Below are 14,939 nucleotides of genomic sequence, written 5' to 3'. Positions count from 1 at the left end.
GTCTTTGTCACCTTTTTCACCCATGATGAGTTTGCATCTCTGATATGTGTATATATATATGTATAGATTTAATTTTTGCTTGTTTTCATGTTCTACAGCTTATGGGAAGGAAGGAGTGAAATTGAATTTTGTCGATCGGATCTTTGTCGGAGAGCTGACCAGTACGATAATGTGTGAAGAGTGTGAACATGTAAGAGTTTCTCATATGTAATGTACAATGTCCACATGCAAAGCCAGATTATATCATTCACTTTTTTTAAACAATTTTATTTAAAATAAAATAAAATGTTTTATTAAAATTATGCATTTTAAATGTTACATTATTTTAAATGTATACTATTAATTTAATTTATAATATATGCCTTTAAATTTACTGTATTATAAACTGTATTACATTTATAATATAATATGTGATATGTGTAGAATATATAATATGTAATATAAAATTGGTTTCATAATGTATGTTTATGAATTTTTGTATTTATTTTAATAGAGTGACTACTAATTGTACTAATTGTAATGTTTAACATGCTTATATGATTCACTCCTAGATTTCCACAGTGAAAGAAGCCTTCATTGATATTTCCCTTCCCATCATAGAGGAAAGGGTGAGACCAGCCTTAATTTATTGTTCGACAATTGTAAAACATCTGTTCCTTTATTTTATTTGCATGTAATATTCTGTCCATGCGCTGAGTTGTCTTAGTTGTCTTGAATCGAGTGATGTCGTTTGAGGGTTTGTCGGTTTTCTTGCCCAGATCTCTAACCCTGCTAACCCTGCTAGACTAGGGAAAAGTGGGCGGGAGCAAGATGGTCTGGCCTCCCATGATGACTCATCAGCTGCCCACTCACACACCAATCGAAACAGCCGAAGGTTAAGTGGACAGGTAGATGGAGCCATTATTATAAAAGAAGCATTGTTAGTTCTTATACACTAGTGTTCAAAAGTTTGTAGTCTGTAAGATTTTTTAATGTTTTTGAAAAAAGTATCCTATGCTCACCAAGGCTCCGTTTATTTGATCAAAAATACAGAGTACAAACACTAATATATTTTTTTAATATTATTACAATTTAAAATAACTGTTTTCCATTGGAATATGTTTTAAAATGTAATGTATTCCTATGATGGAAATCAGATTTTTCAGCAGCCATTACTCCAGTCTCCAGTGTAATATGATCATTCAGAAATCATTCTAATATGCTGATTTGGTGTTAAAGTGCCCCTATTATGCCATTTTGATTATTGCCTTTCATGCAGTGTGTAATGTAGCTGTATGTGAATGTAAACAATCTATAACGTTGTAAAGCCGAAAGTGCATGATAAATAAAGTTATTGTCTCCCAAAAGAAAGAATCGACTCTGAACAGCCTAAACGAGTAATCAGTACACGTCTACACGTCACTGGGTAACACATTTGCATAATGCCCGCCTATGTTCTACATTGGCCGGCCGTGAACAACTTGACCCACCCTCAAACACTGTAGCTTGTTCATGTCGAGAAGATGCTATGTCTTGCGCTGTGAAAGTAAATTCGTTTTCACTTTCACTTCTGGAAGTGCTCTTAGTATTTAAATTAACCCAACTAGGCTGTTGGTGTCTGGGCTTATTTATATATTTTTAAATGACATGAGACTTTGTGACTACCTGCACTTGCTATACTTTTATAGTCATTTAAAAAAAAAAAATCCAAAAGCAAGACGTGAAAAAAACTAGGGAGTTGAAATGGCAACTGAGCTAATGGGTGATCCTCTGCTGCCATCTACTGGATATAATGGCAGTTTAATGTCATTTTCATCTTAAAGGTGACATATCGTGAAAATCTGATTTTTCCAGGTTTTAAGTTCTATAATCAGGTCCCCGGTGCATCTACACCCACCCTCAAACACTGTAGCTTGTTCATGTCGAGAAGATGCTATGTCTTGCGCTGTGAAAGTAAATTCGTTTTCACTTTCACTTCTGGAAGTTTAGGCTGCAAAGAATCAGTGGTTAAAATTCATTTTTTCCCACTGTACCACAGCAGCACAACTCCAATCTTTTTTTGTGTTCCTGCCATTTTACAACTGCTTTACGACTGCTTTTCTAATCTCGGGGAGTTCAATGTGGAATTCACAAAACGCTTGTTCTTAAAATATGGCTCAGTACCCAGTTTATTTGGACCAGCTGTCTATACTGAATCACAACCTGTAAGTATGATAAATATGTTTATAATTTCTTTTGAGCATTCAAAATACAGAGCTTTGGCAGTGGGCGTATCGTTTCAAACACGCACTGTATGCGGTAGACCAATCACAACAAGACTGGGCCATCTGACCAATCAGAGCAGAGTAAGCTCACGGAAAGGATGTCTTGTTTGGTTCGATTGAATCAAACTCAAGTTTGTTTCCCCCTTGGTGTGGATCTTTTGGGCAGGTGTGAATACAGCAATCGCATTCGGGTGTGGACCAAACACCCGCACCGAGACCCAGCTGAAGAGGTGGTCTCAGTCCGTTTCCAAACAAACACTGGTACGCTTGAGAATTTCTGTCCAATGAATGGATGACCTTAGCACGGGGTCTTTTTACAGTTCCTGTAGTACCAACTCAATTCTGTGCCCGCTCTTAGTATTTAAATTAACCCAACTAGGCTGTTGGTGTCTGGGCTTATTTATATATTTTTAAATGACATGAGACTTTGTGACTTCCTGCACTTGCTATACTTAGTCATTTAATAATAAATCCAAAAGCAAGACGTGAAAAAAACTAGGGAGTTGAAATGGCAACTGAGCTAATGGGTGATCCTCTGCTGCCATCTACTGGATATAATGGCAGTTTAATGTCATTTTCATCTTAAAGGTGACATATCGTGAAAATCTGATTTTTCCAGGTTTTAAGTTCTATAATCAGGTCCCCGGTGCATCTACCAATCAAGGAAACGTGAAAAAGATTAACTCAGTAACTTTGTTTTGATAAGCTGTTTTCTGCAAGCGTCTGAAAAAACGAGTTTGTCTGATTTCGCTCCCCTAGTGACGTTGCAAAGGGATCTCATTATAATATTACCACCCCTTAATCTGTAAGTTTCCACCCACGGCGCTGTCATTTTGATTTCGCAAGCGACAACGGTTTACCAGTTCTAATGCCATGGCGAAAGTTTCTATATTAAATGCAGGGAGTTTTTTGACCTTTCATGCATGTAAACCTATTGTGGGAGACTCCCAAAACAATATTAGGAACCTTAAAAATGGCATAATATGGGTACTTTAAAAAACATTTATTATTATTGATGTTGAAAACAGTTGTGCTGCTCAATATTTTTGTGGGAATCATGATACAATTTTTACAACATTTGTAAAAGATTTTACTGTCTCTTTTAATCAATTTAATGCATCCTTGTAGAGTAAAAGTATGAAACTTCTCACTGACCTCTTCCTTGTAGTGTATGTTCTTCCTTGCTTCATTGTTAATATTACGTTATGTTTGTTTGTGTGTTGATGCGCTCAGAAGCTGCAGGGTCGTCATTCGTCCACTTCTCATGATGAAAGAGGTGCAGATTCGGTTTCTAGCCGACAAGAGGAGGAGCTCTTTGTGGCGAGGCGTGGCCTGGCCAGTTACCGGGCGGATACGATAGGCAGCCAATCAGACTGCAGCGAGAAGGATTCCAACCTGCAGGACAGCAGTAACGATGCGGACAGCGAGGCCTCAGAGAGCGAATGGTCTCCTCGGATCCCATCTGTGTCCAGTCATAGTAGCACATCAGATAAAGTCTCAACCACCACAACTTCAGCCTCAACAGCACACAATCCAAGTCTAAAACCTAACCTAAACCCAAGTCCCACTCCCTTAGCTTCCATTAGACCTCAGCAGGGCGGCGCTGTAGAGCAGCTTGTCAGCGCTGTGTCCAAGCTGGGCCTGGTGCACATTTCCACAGACACTCTACCTGTCAGTCACAGCCCAGAGGAACCGACCGAAATCCGGGAGAGAGACCGTCAGCACCATCAAGGGGCCTTCCAGGCTCTCTGTCACAGTTACACCCCCAGCTCTAAAGAGTGTTCCGTACAGTCCTGCCTGCATCAATTCACATCTATTGAGCTGCTGATGGGCAACAACAAACTACTTTGTGAAAACTGCACTGAAAGGAGGCAGAGACCGATGAAGAGGAGTGGTATATATAATTTATTTGATCAAAATATAGTGAAACTGATGTTGCGAAATATTACTACAATAAAAAATTCAATAGTTTTGTATTTTAATATTTTTAAGATGTGATGTATTCCTTTGATGGCAAAGCTTAATCTATAGAAATTCATTTCAATCTGGCAGTTTATGGACGATATATATATATTTATTTTTTGATGGCTGATAAGCATATGTTGATCATCACATGTTGCATCGTATTTATGTATGTTTCAGATAAGAAGGCTGAGAAGGTGTACACCAGTGCCCGTAAACAGATGCTTATCTCGGCACTTCCTCCAGTGGTCACTCTTCACCTTAAACGATTTCACCAGGTCTGAATCCTCAGTATACGGCAATACGGTGGGGGGGTGGGGGGATCACATAATCAAGTTATAGTCTTCTTGTGTGATGGCACAATGATTTGACCTTTCTTTATCTTTGCAGGCCGGGATGAATCTGAGGAAAGTTAATAGACATGTGGATTTTCCTCTTTTGCTAGATCTGGCACCTTTCTGCTCTGTCACTTGTAAGGTAGTGATTGGAGTTATAAATATCAGTAAAGACCAATGATTTATGAATCCGTGTACAGTATTGATTCAGTATTTATATGTGTGGCAGAACCTCGGTTTAGGAGAGCGTGTGCTTTACAGCTTGTATGGCATTGTGGAACACAGCGGATCAATGCGAGGTGGGCACTACGCAGCCTATGTGAAGGTCCGCACCCCCCAGCGTAAACCTGAGCTGCGCCGGAACCAGTCAGGTACAAAGCCGCCCAGACAGAATCCAGTTTCCATGTGCTCATCAATACATTTCTTTGCAGCTGGTTCTGAAAGGCCTGAAAAACCTGTAGGTAAACAAAGGGTTGTCTGCATCTCTGCATTGGACCGCAACCTTGAAGACGCGGCTTGTTTAGAAAAGGCCAAGTGGGATTTGTTTGTTGTTGATCTATAGATGTGTTCTTCTCCACTCTCTACTCAAGGAGAGAGCCTACCTTTCAGCAGCGTTTGGAACAGAGTAAAAAGCCCATGGAGAGCTGTGAGAAACGATTGTATAGACTCGGTAGTTAACCGTTGCAGTGCACAGATTGAAGCTGAATTGTTGGTTATAATGAAGGCTACACAAGCTCTAAAAGACTCCTTGAACGGAAGCAGGGGTTGAAAATCCATTTTGCCTCTGTGTCTCCATGCGTTTTTTCAGTCACCTTTCTTGTGTTTTCATTTTAGGACTGTTTAAAAGGCAAAAGTGCAAATGGCACGTCAAATCAGTAGGGATGTGTAAATAGCTCCTGTAGTATGAGGAGGATTGATTCTCACAAAAATATTGATCTAAAGTGTCTCAAACAAGTCCTTTTTATTTATTCATCATGAAAAGCTTTGAAATGGAGAAAAAAAGTAGATCGCTCTACAGGAGACAGAGGAACATCATGTGGTGTTATTTTCTGTTTAATAAAGGCTAAGCTAAATGTGGCATTTTATTAGAATAGTTTTAGGATTGTGTTCTGTAATTTTTAATAATTGATAAATATGGTAATTGGATGTCTTGAAGTTAAGAACTAAATTATTGATTTCAAATATAATGTTAAAAGGCTATAAATACTCAAAAATCTAATAATCAAACAAAAATAGAGTTTAGGAAAACAATGCCTGATGAAGGTCACATGACCAAAATGTTGCATTAAAATATGATTCGCAGGCAATTGCAGTGTGCAGGATTCGTCTGTTTCTATTAGATTATTTGCGTTTCTTTATTCATACACACCTATATCTATGATTTGCTTGGAGTTGTGGTTGCATTTTATTTATATCCTAAAAATGAAAGAAAAAATGAAATGGGCCTATTTAATAAAATATTAGAATTATTTTAAATACACATTAGTTACACATTACTTTGATTGATACACATTTAATTTCAGCGTGTACAAATATGATTACAAGTTTAATATTAGGTGTGATTAAAAATGACAATTAATAATTTTGTTAAATAAAATTTGAATTAGCCCAACTCTATATTTTTGCATACGGTATTGCATTGTATGTTGCATGCATTGTTTTACATATACAAAAGCCCTTGTTGTTTTTAAATAATTTTCCACTTAGTTGTGTTTGATGATGACTAGTAGCACAATCTGGATTTTTTTGTGGATGTTCCTCTGAATACCAACATCTCTTTGTTTTTTTAGGTTCCAGAGAGGCCAGTTCTGCCCCACAAGGTCAGTGGGTGTATGTTAGCGACACCAGTGTACAGACTGTACCGGAGTCCAGAGTGCTGAACTCTCAAGCTTATTTACTTTTCTACGAAGAACTGCTATAGAGCCTGACAAGCACGTGAATGCAAGATGATCCAGACGAATGCAACAGGCAATATCAGCTCAGACAACAGCGAGCACTTACTGCATGACTATAATACTGTATTTTAATGTACGAAGGATTCCATATACTAAAAGCTTGGTCTTATGGCTCAGTCATTACTCAAGGTGACCTGAATTAAAATTGGGAGCCATTATAATTCATGTAAAATAATATTCTGAATTTAAGTTATTAATGTTTTACAGCTAATATTTGAGCTAAACATTTATTTTTTGGGTGTTCATTTTGCAGGAGAAATTGCCAAAGAGAAATTTAGGATAAATATGTATAGAATATATAATATGAGAAGGAGGACTGTGCCAAAACAGACTATAACCTCTGTTGTGAAAGGGAAACCCAGCACAATATGCATCTGTTGCTTTCAGAACCATTTAAACACATCATATCCTGCCCTGGATCACACACACATAGACACGTGCAAACAACGTCATCATTTACTTGGAGACAATTTTACATTCACAAAGTTGCTTGACAAGAATATAAAAAAATTGCAATTTGTTGATTTTCATTTATTTTTACGTTAACACATTTAACTTTGGTTTTGCTAGATCAAGACTAATTTTCTGAATGTTTTTGAATGTATCAATAGTATGATTCGAAGGATAAAAGTTGGCCCTCCTTTACATTTTTATGACTTTATAACTGAGATATAACATATTTCTCAATATCTAATGGTTAAGAAGTTGGTGCAATATTCCTAGACTTTGCCTCATGCCTAATTTTTCTGTTTCAGAACTGAATATGAATAGAAAACTATTTTTTATTATTATTTTACCCTCATGACTTCTGAAACTACAGTGCCTACAGTTTATGAGGTCTGAGATTGTCTGGCATGTCTTTTGTAAAGTATTCAATTCATACAGGAGTATAAAGAGAATGGTATGTGTATAAACTGATTAGAAATATACATAATTGTATGTAAAATATGTACTATTTATTCTGTTTACTGGGCAGATATTGTAACACCATAGATTTGTGTGGTGTATAAGGCTTCAGGGTTCCTCAAGCTGTTCTTTTGCTTGAATTTTGTGAACAAAATCCAGTATAAATCATTTAAAATGATCCTTTAAATACATTTAATTGAAGAAAACCTTTGAGTGGGGGTTTTTTACTGTATTTTTTGACATATTTTCTATTTTAGTAAACATCAAATACAGAACATAACAACACACATGATCACAAAAGAAAGCGAGAGAGAGAGAAAAAAACAGCTACCAACAACAGTTGCTTGAGGTCTTACAAGAAATCAAGAACCACATTGGGAGGGCTTCTCTTGAGCCAACATTTAGTAACAGCTTTCTTACATGCAACCAAAAGGATCTTCAAGAGGTAATTATCACTTTAGCTCAAACCCTCCAGCCTCCAGAGTAACCCCTAGGAACATAGTAGAAAATGACATCTATGTTAAAGGTCCCCTGAAATGCTTAGAAACACGCTGCGTTACTCTGTGTTGACGTCATTTTAACTGAAACAGGAAGACAGGGCGGGACATATCAAGCAGCCCCGCCCCTTTTTAAAATAGCCAATAGCTTTCGTTTATATCACAGCTTGGGCTAGAGCCATTCAGAGCCGTTGAGCTCGGTAAAGCCGCATTTGACAGGGTATGCCCGCCACAATCTCATCCATATTGCTATAAAATATAGCATTCTGTGTAGAATTCAAATAGCTCCGATACATTTTGTGGTCTGCGCCGACTCGCGCATGTGATCCGCTCCGTGCTATCGTGTATCTGGGCCGGAGCAGAGTGTGTGTGCGGTGCGGTGGTTAGCGTGACAGCGCGAAACCAGACTTCTTTTTTTCCTCAATGGAAAGCATATTTACACTGTTTGAATCGTTCCCTGTCCCCTATATAGTGCACTACGTGCCATTCACTGTACAGAAAATACTAATTCTGTGAACAAGTGACCGATTTCAGCCGCGCAGCGTTTATTTTATAGTGTAGGGGGCGGGCGCTTCGGGATTCTAGAGAGCATTTGATTGGACAGAAAGTTTCATGAGAAGCTGAAGTACGATGTGACGTCAAAAAAATCGTTGAGCCGTTTTGGCGGAAGTGACGAACTGCAAGCTTAGAATGTTTATATCTTCTAAATGCGAATTTTGTCACTGTTTTGGAGCACACTGCCTTATAGATAACCTTAAAACTAACATATTGATACTAACACCCAAAAAACTTTAATTTTGATTTCATGGGGACTTTAAAGCCTACTACCCTGGACATTAATTGTCCCGCCCTTACCCAAAAAGGCTGAAACCTTTGAGGGTTTGAAATTATTTCATTTTGTTACATAGTGCTGAATTGTTTTGGGGTCCCTGTGTGCCTTGTCTCTCTTTCTCTTTCTGGAGATGTTGTAGGCCATTAGTATCCCCTGTCGCCACAAATCCCAGGATGCCATTTTCACTCTCTCCTTGGCTGAAGATTCGGCGTGACGGGTGCAAAGGCGTGCTGTTTTAGACCATGTTGCTGACTGGTGAAGAGGAGGTAGGTGTGAAATCAGAAAAGGGCAACGTCTGAAACAATCGTGTCCGCCTCTCCTCATTCCATGACATTCGAATCAAGCTGTTAGATGGTTATCAATCACAACCGAGTGTAAAAACAACAAGAGTGTGCAATCTTTGCAAAGCATGTCTATTTTTAAAGCAAGGCTGTCTTTCAGGGACGTTGTGCGAGTGTTAATGTGAGGTAATGATAGGATGTGTTTCCCTCAGTCTGAACTGACAGAGAAACCTGATCTGAGGGACGGGTGGAGCTGCTTTTTCCTTCGAAAGAACCCGTTGAATGTGAAGGGAGACATTCAGGCCTCATACCTTCAGGCAGACATAACAAGTGGTTAGAGATGATGCTTGTTATCTTTTTTGACCCAGCTGTGTCTCTGGATTACTCTACAGCATGTAACCCTTTCTGTCACTCTTTCAAATGTGATTCTGTCTTTGACACGAGTCTGAGGCTGGGTGAATTATATTCCCTCTAACTGGACACCACCATGTATGATATGAATCGGGATGAAGAATAGGATATCAAAACTGTACTTAAGTAATGGCCATTTCATTTCTTGGTTTTGAACCAGCCCTGTATGCATTTATCGGCTATTATGTGTTGAAGATGCCAGAGAAGATATCTGAAATGTCTGGTGTATCCAACTCTGTTGTGCTTTACAATTCTTGGTTTGTTGAAGGTTTGTCCTCAAAATTCCTTCATTCCACACAAGCTTCAGTAGCAGTGTGGTGTTGAATTGCTCAATGAAATATCAACACAGTGTCTTTGAGACTAAATTAAGAATTAAAAAAAAAAAAGTAACCGGAGTACCTAAAAGAAAAGATTATTACATTACATTCTTATAACAATATATGTCTAGCATGTTCATTGTCATGGGAACTGGTTCAGAATTCAAACCCTCAAGCATCCTCCTTCAAATCATTTTTGAAAAATAGTTTCCTTAATCTGAGCAAGACTTGGCTACTTTTCCTAAGTTTGCTACCTGAACTCACACACACACAAATGGACTTGATTCAACAAAGTTAAGTGGCTGAAAAAAGAAAAACTCCATAATTTGTCCTTCGTGGACAAAAGTAGGCACCCATAAGAAATGAATGGGAAATACTATAATCAATAATAATCAAAAATCAATCAATCCAACACAATGCAGATCATACATACACATAAATGAGCCTATACAACATTCTCAATGTGGCAAACACACACCCACAAACAAAGCATTGAATGAGCTTATAACAGAGTGGTATTTTATTTATTTTTAATTTTGTAAAATAAAAAACAGTCACACTCAAAAATAAATAATTGAATGAACCAATGAGGTTTTTTTTCCACAGTGGCTAATCAGCCACTGTGTGCGCGCACACACACACACACACACTTCAAAGTCAGATCAAAGACCTGCAAGATTTGCTGATGAATCCAAACAAAACATGTCTGAAACATGCTACTTGCTATGTTTATTGTTTATTCTTACCTGTTTGGTACCATTTTATCTTTTTAAGGTATTGGAATTTGATTTTTTTTTTGTTAGAAATAAATTGTTACTCTGTCTCCTACTTTGTCTTTTCCTTATAACATGGTCAGATTTGTCTGTAAGCATATTTTGGAATCTTTGTATAGTCTCACCCAGCACAATTTTTTTTTTTTTATTCTACAATTTTAACGTGATAAAATCTAAAACTTAAGAGGATTAAGTTTGTTACAACAATTGTTTATAGATTTCAGCCTATATGGAGCCAATGAATACTACAGACAGGGGCGTAGCGTCTTGTATGCAGGGTATGCATGTACATATGGGCCCGGGCCTATTGTGGGCCCGCCGAGCCGAGGGGGAACCTTTAATTGAATGAATAGAGCCCTGCACGGGCCCGGCCCTTCCGACAGCTTATCAGAATATTCTCGGCCTGAGTCTGAAGCCCGTGTCTGTCTTCTCTCTCTCTCTCTCTCTCTCTCTCTCTCTTCCCCTTTACACAGATGCTGTTGCAGCAAATAGGCTAGTCCAGTTTTGGTTTTTAATGGCAAAGTGGTTATATTTCTTTTCATTTCTTAAGTTAATTTAGAAATATGTTTTATGTTTGTTAAATTCAAGTTTTTTTTTTTTTTTAAGTAACGACCAAGCGGCCAGTGGCGGACTGAGTTGAGCATATATGCTTGATCAATTTAGCCTTCTCAAATCAACATGACTTGACTAAATAAAATCTATAGACATAAAACACCATGCAATTCAAAAAATGTAACCTAGATAAATGTGTGCTGTTAGACGCATATACAGTCGTTTGTGCGGAGAGTGGAAGCTGAAGCTTTTTTTTTTCTCTTTGTCTAGCAAAAAAGATTACATTACTTGTGATGTGGACAAAGTCTTCAGGCTGGACTCAAGCACAAAGACATGATGCTGAGACAGAATGAGTCTCTCATTGACCCTGATTTTACAACTGCACAACTTACAGTATTTGAGTGAACTGTAACATGCTCTTCATTTAGTGTTTTATTTGACCTTTTTGGCCTTTGCAGTTGGACTGCAGTAGTTTTGCAGTATCCAAGTGCTGAACAAACATTCAGTACTATTCAATATTCAGCACAATACTATTCTTGCAGTACATACAATAGGCCTATACAATATATTCACCTTACTCAGTTGCAATTGCTATACTTTTTTACAGAATTGTAAAATTGTTTACTCAATACAATATACTTTTTTTCTGTAATGTTCTGGATGCTGTGTTCTCCATTTTTCTCTGTAGTGTCTACTGAATGCTCTGTAGTGTTTATTTTATTGACTCGTGTGTGTGATCTGAGAGCACCGTTTGATTTTGAGTGCAAGTGAAATGGTTTTGCAGTGATTGTTTGATTTTGATGGAAGAGTCAGAGGTTTCATGAATTTAGTGTTAGTATTTGGATTTGTGTTTAAGGTTTTGAGAAAATGAGTGATGGTTTCAAGAAATGTGTTTTAGCAATTCAGAAAAACTGTAAGAGTGGAAACTTAACATACGCCGTCATTTTTGCTCATAAAGGTAAGAGTAATACATCATTCGGAATTGTAAAGGGTCTACTTTTATTTGTGTGCACTCACAAACAATATCAACAAAAACCTGTGCTTTTGTAAAATAATTAAGAAAACAAACAGGATGCGCTTTCTGTTGTCTTGGTCTTGAGCAACTCAGCGAATACTTGCCTCCTCACAGACATGATAAATATATCTAATAGAATGGTTTAAATACTTTGAAACGAAATAATTCAAATAGAAAACAAAAACACTTTCATTATGTAAGCGTATCCGTAAAGATGTATTTCTCTCTAACGGCCAATAGTATGTTCCAGAGGAAATCCACATTCAGGCTGTCGATGACCACACCGCAGAGGTAAAGAGACTGCTGGACTTCATTGTAAAGTTACTTAAACAATGTTCACATTTAATTATCATTACAATCAAACTCATAGTAAAGGTTCACCAAGGGCCTTAATTAGAAATAACATTAACAATATCTTTTAACTATGCTGCAAATTATTGTATCTTTATCTTAAATGTATAAATTTCCTCAAAATAACTGTTTTTGCACCATGGTTTGCCCATAGGGTGTAGGGGTCTTTTTTTATGATGTTGTATTGTGTTATTGCAAAAATGAGTATATACAGTATATAAATATGCATTCTTGAATCATTCTTGAGTCTTGTGTCTTGCCTCTCTACAAACTTTTAAATATCTGGCTGTAATTTAGTGACTGCAAATGCTGATTTCATTTGATTCCATCTTTATTATACCTGATAATGAGCTAGTTAAACTTAAGGGGGCTAATCAATATACAGTATATTTCAAGAAACTAAAACTAAGGTACTCCACTGTTTCAGTTGTTTAAAGACTGAAATACATTTTTCATTTATATTTTAAGTGTAAATTCATTTAAATTTAAAATTGTTAACTCAAAGCAGGTATTACACACTTTGTAATTAACATCTGATGCATTTATAAATCAAAAATCACAATTGAAATAAAAAAAAATGTTCCTGAGATTCAATATCTTTAACAATATGTACAAACATTACTACAGTACAAACTAAACCACCAGGGTCCTAGAACTGCGGTCCTGAAACTGCAGCCTCCGGTTGTGCAGGAACACCCTTCTCCTAAAGGCGCACATCCTGAGGAAATGGTGAGTCAGGAACGTCAACTTCATCTTGTAACACTGACTCAGAAAATACTAGTTCATTCATAAATAATTCAAATATCTCCTTAGTATTTTATTTATTTATTTATATATTGTTTTTGTTTTTTGGGGCTTCTGTGCCAAGATTGTGTTTGCATGCAGTACAAATAGCTTATGGCAGCATTTTAGTACCATGTTGAAAAAGATTAACGTCATAATATTTTAAGAATAAAGTCAAAATTAAGATAATAAAACCAGGTTATAGGCCTATTGCGTGAAATAAAAATAAAATAAAAAGTCTGTGGCATCCAACCTGTCATTCTTCACATTTAACATAAAAAACAGCAATAAAAGGTATAGGCTTATTGACGTTTTTTTAAACTAATTGATCGATTTCATGAAACGTTCGTTTGTATTAAATTGTTCTGATTTTTTCAACATACATTCAAATATTTATTCATGTTTATTTCGTGCTGCAAATATTAAAGAGGAAAATATTGATTCACATGCTGCTTGAACTGAGACGAATATAGTTATCTCACTACAAATTTAGAAGCGTAAAAACATTTATATTTTATTATAAAGTTGACAGAAGGCTGACACTTTGTGTTTTAATATAAGTAACAAAGCACAAAGCTTATTGCGATTATTGGGTGGCTTGCGTACTACAAATGATGAATGGACTTGAAAACATTAAATATTATTTCCAAGCATTTATACCGTAAATAAAACAGCTTGTGAATACACGTAACGTTAATCACTTCAGAAAAATCAACAATAAGTTAACCGAGTTGGAGCCAATAACGTTTGGGGGGCCCATACAAATTTTTTTGCATATGCCATATGGGCCTGGGGCTGACTTGCTACTCCACTGACTACAAATAGTGGCTATTTATATTTTTGATATTTTTATATCATATGTCACCAAAGTCACCACATTTTTATGTTTTGGCTGTCTGAACTTACTTGAATGATTTTTTTTTACTGAAGTAAAGGAAATATTAAATATAACATAAAAATAAGCATATTTTACATTAAAAATATGGTACTTTTAGAGGTAAATAAATAATAAAATGCACCAAAAATTGATCGTTTTTATTTTTTGGGATCACACCTTATTATTGGGATCACACCTGAGACCTTCATGTCCAAATTTGTCCACGAACGACCAATTAAGGGCTGCTACGAAGGATGAATGAGGGTTAAGATGTTCATATTCATTTAAACGGTCCAGTGGTATGACATTTTTTTTTAAATTCCATAAATTAATTTTAAATTAATATAAGGCCTACAACTGCTTGCATAATAATTCAAATATTACATTAAATTTAGACATTTAGCAGATGCTTTTATCCAAAGCGACTTACAAATGAGGACAATGGAAGCAATCAAAATCAACAAAAGAGCAATGGTATGCAAGTGCTATAACAAGTCTCAGTTAGCTTAATGCAGTACACGTAGCAAGTTTTTTTTAAATCATATAATAAATAAAAAGAAAATAGATAGAATAGAAAAAGAATAGAGCACCTAGTGTTAGAGGCCTTTTTTTGCTTTTGTTAATCATCAGAAGTCAGAAAGTCAGAATTATAATTGTACAATAAATAAAAAGAAAACAAATTCTTGAATTTTATGCGAGCAGCTATTGGTAGCCAGTGCAAACTGATAAACAGAGGTGACATGCATTCTTTTTGACTCGTTAAAAATTAATCTTGCTGCCGCGTTCTGGATTAATTGTAAAGGTTTGATAGAACTGGCTGGAAGACTTGCCAAGAGAGCATTGCAATAG

General features: G+C 36.5%; 1 protein-coding gene across 1 annotated transcript in view; it reads left to right on the top strand.

Moving 5' to 3' along the window:
• The window catches only part of LOC107711747 (ubiquitin carboxyl-terminal hydrolase 45-like), a 49,085-nt gene extending 41,521 nt beyond the window's left edge, over positions 1-7,564 (top strand). The window contains exons 11-18 of the mRNA XM_016516796.1: positions 99-190; positions 552-608; positions 759-887; positions 3,477-4,137; positions 4,386-4,483; positions 4,596-4,682; positions 4,770-4,911; positions 6,331-7,564. Coding sequence (XP_016372282.1) covers positions 99-190; positions 552-608; positions 759-887; positions 3,477-4,137; positions 4,386-4,483; positions 4,596-4,682; positions 4,770-4,911; positions 6,331-6,461 — 1,397 coding nt within the window. The 3' untranslated portion in view covers positions 6,462-7,564. The remainder of the gene's footprint in view (positions 1-98; positions 191-551; positions 609-758; positions 888-3,476; positions 4,138-4,385; positions 4,484-4,595; positions 4,683-4,769; positions 4,912-6,330) is intronic.
• Positions 7,565-14,939: the final 7,375 nt, after the last annotated feature.

The sequence above is a fragment of the Sinocyclocheilus rhinocerous genome, unplaced genomic scaffold, assembly GCF_001515625.1.
Source record: "Sinocyclocheilus rhinocerous isolate Xijiao unplaced genomic scaffold, SAMN03320098_v1.1 scaffold1199, whole genome shotgun sequence".
Taxonomy (NCBI): domain Eukaryota; kingdom Metazoa; phylum Chordata; class Actinopteri; order Cypriniformes; family Cyprinidae; genus Sinocyclocheilus; species Sinocyclocheilus rhinocerous.
This window is presented reverse-complemented; position numbering and strand designations above follow the sequence as displayed.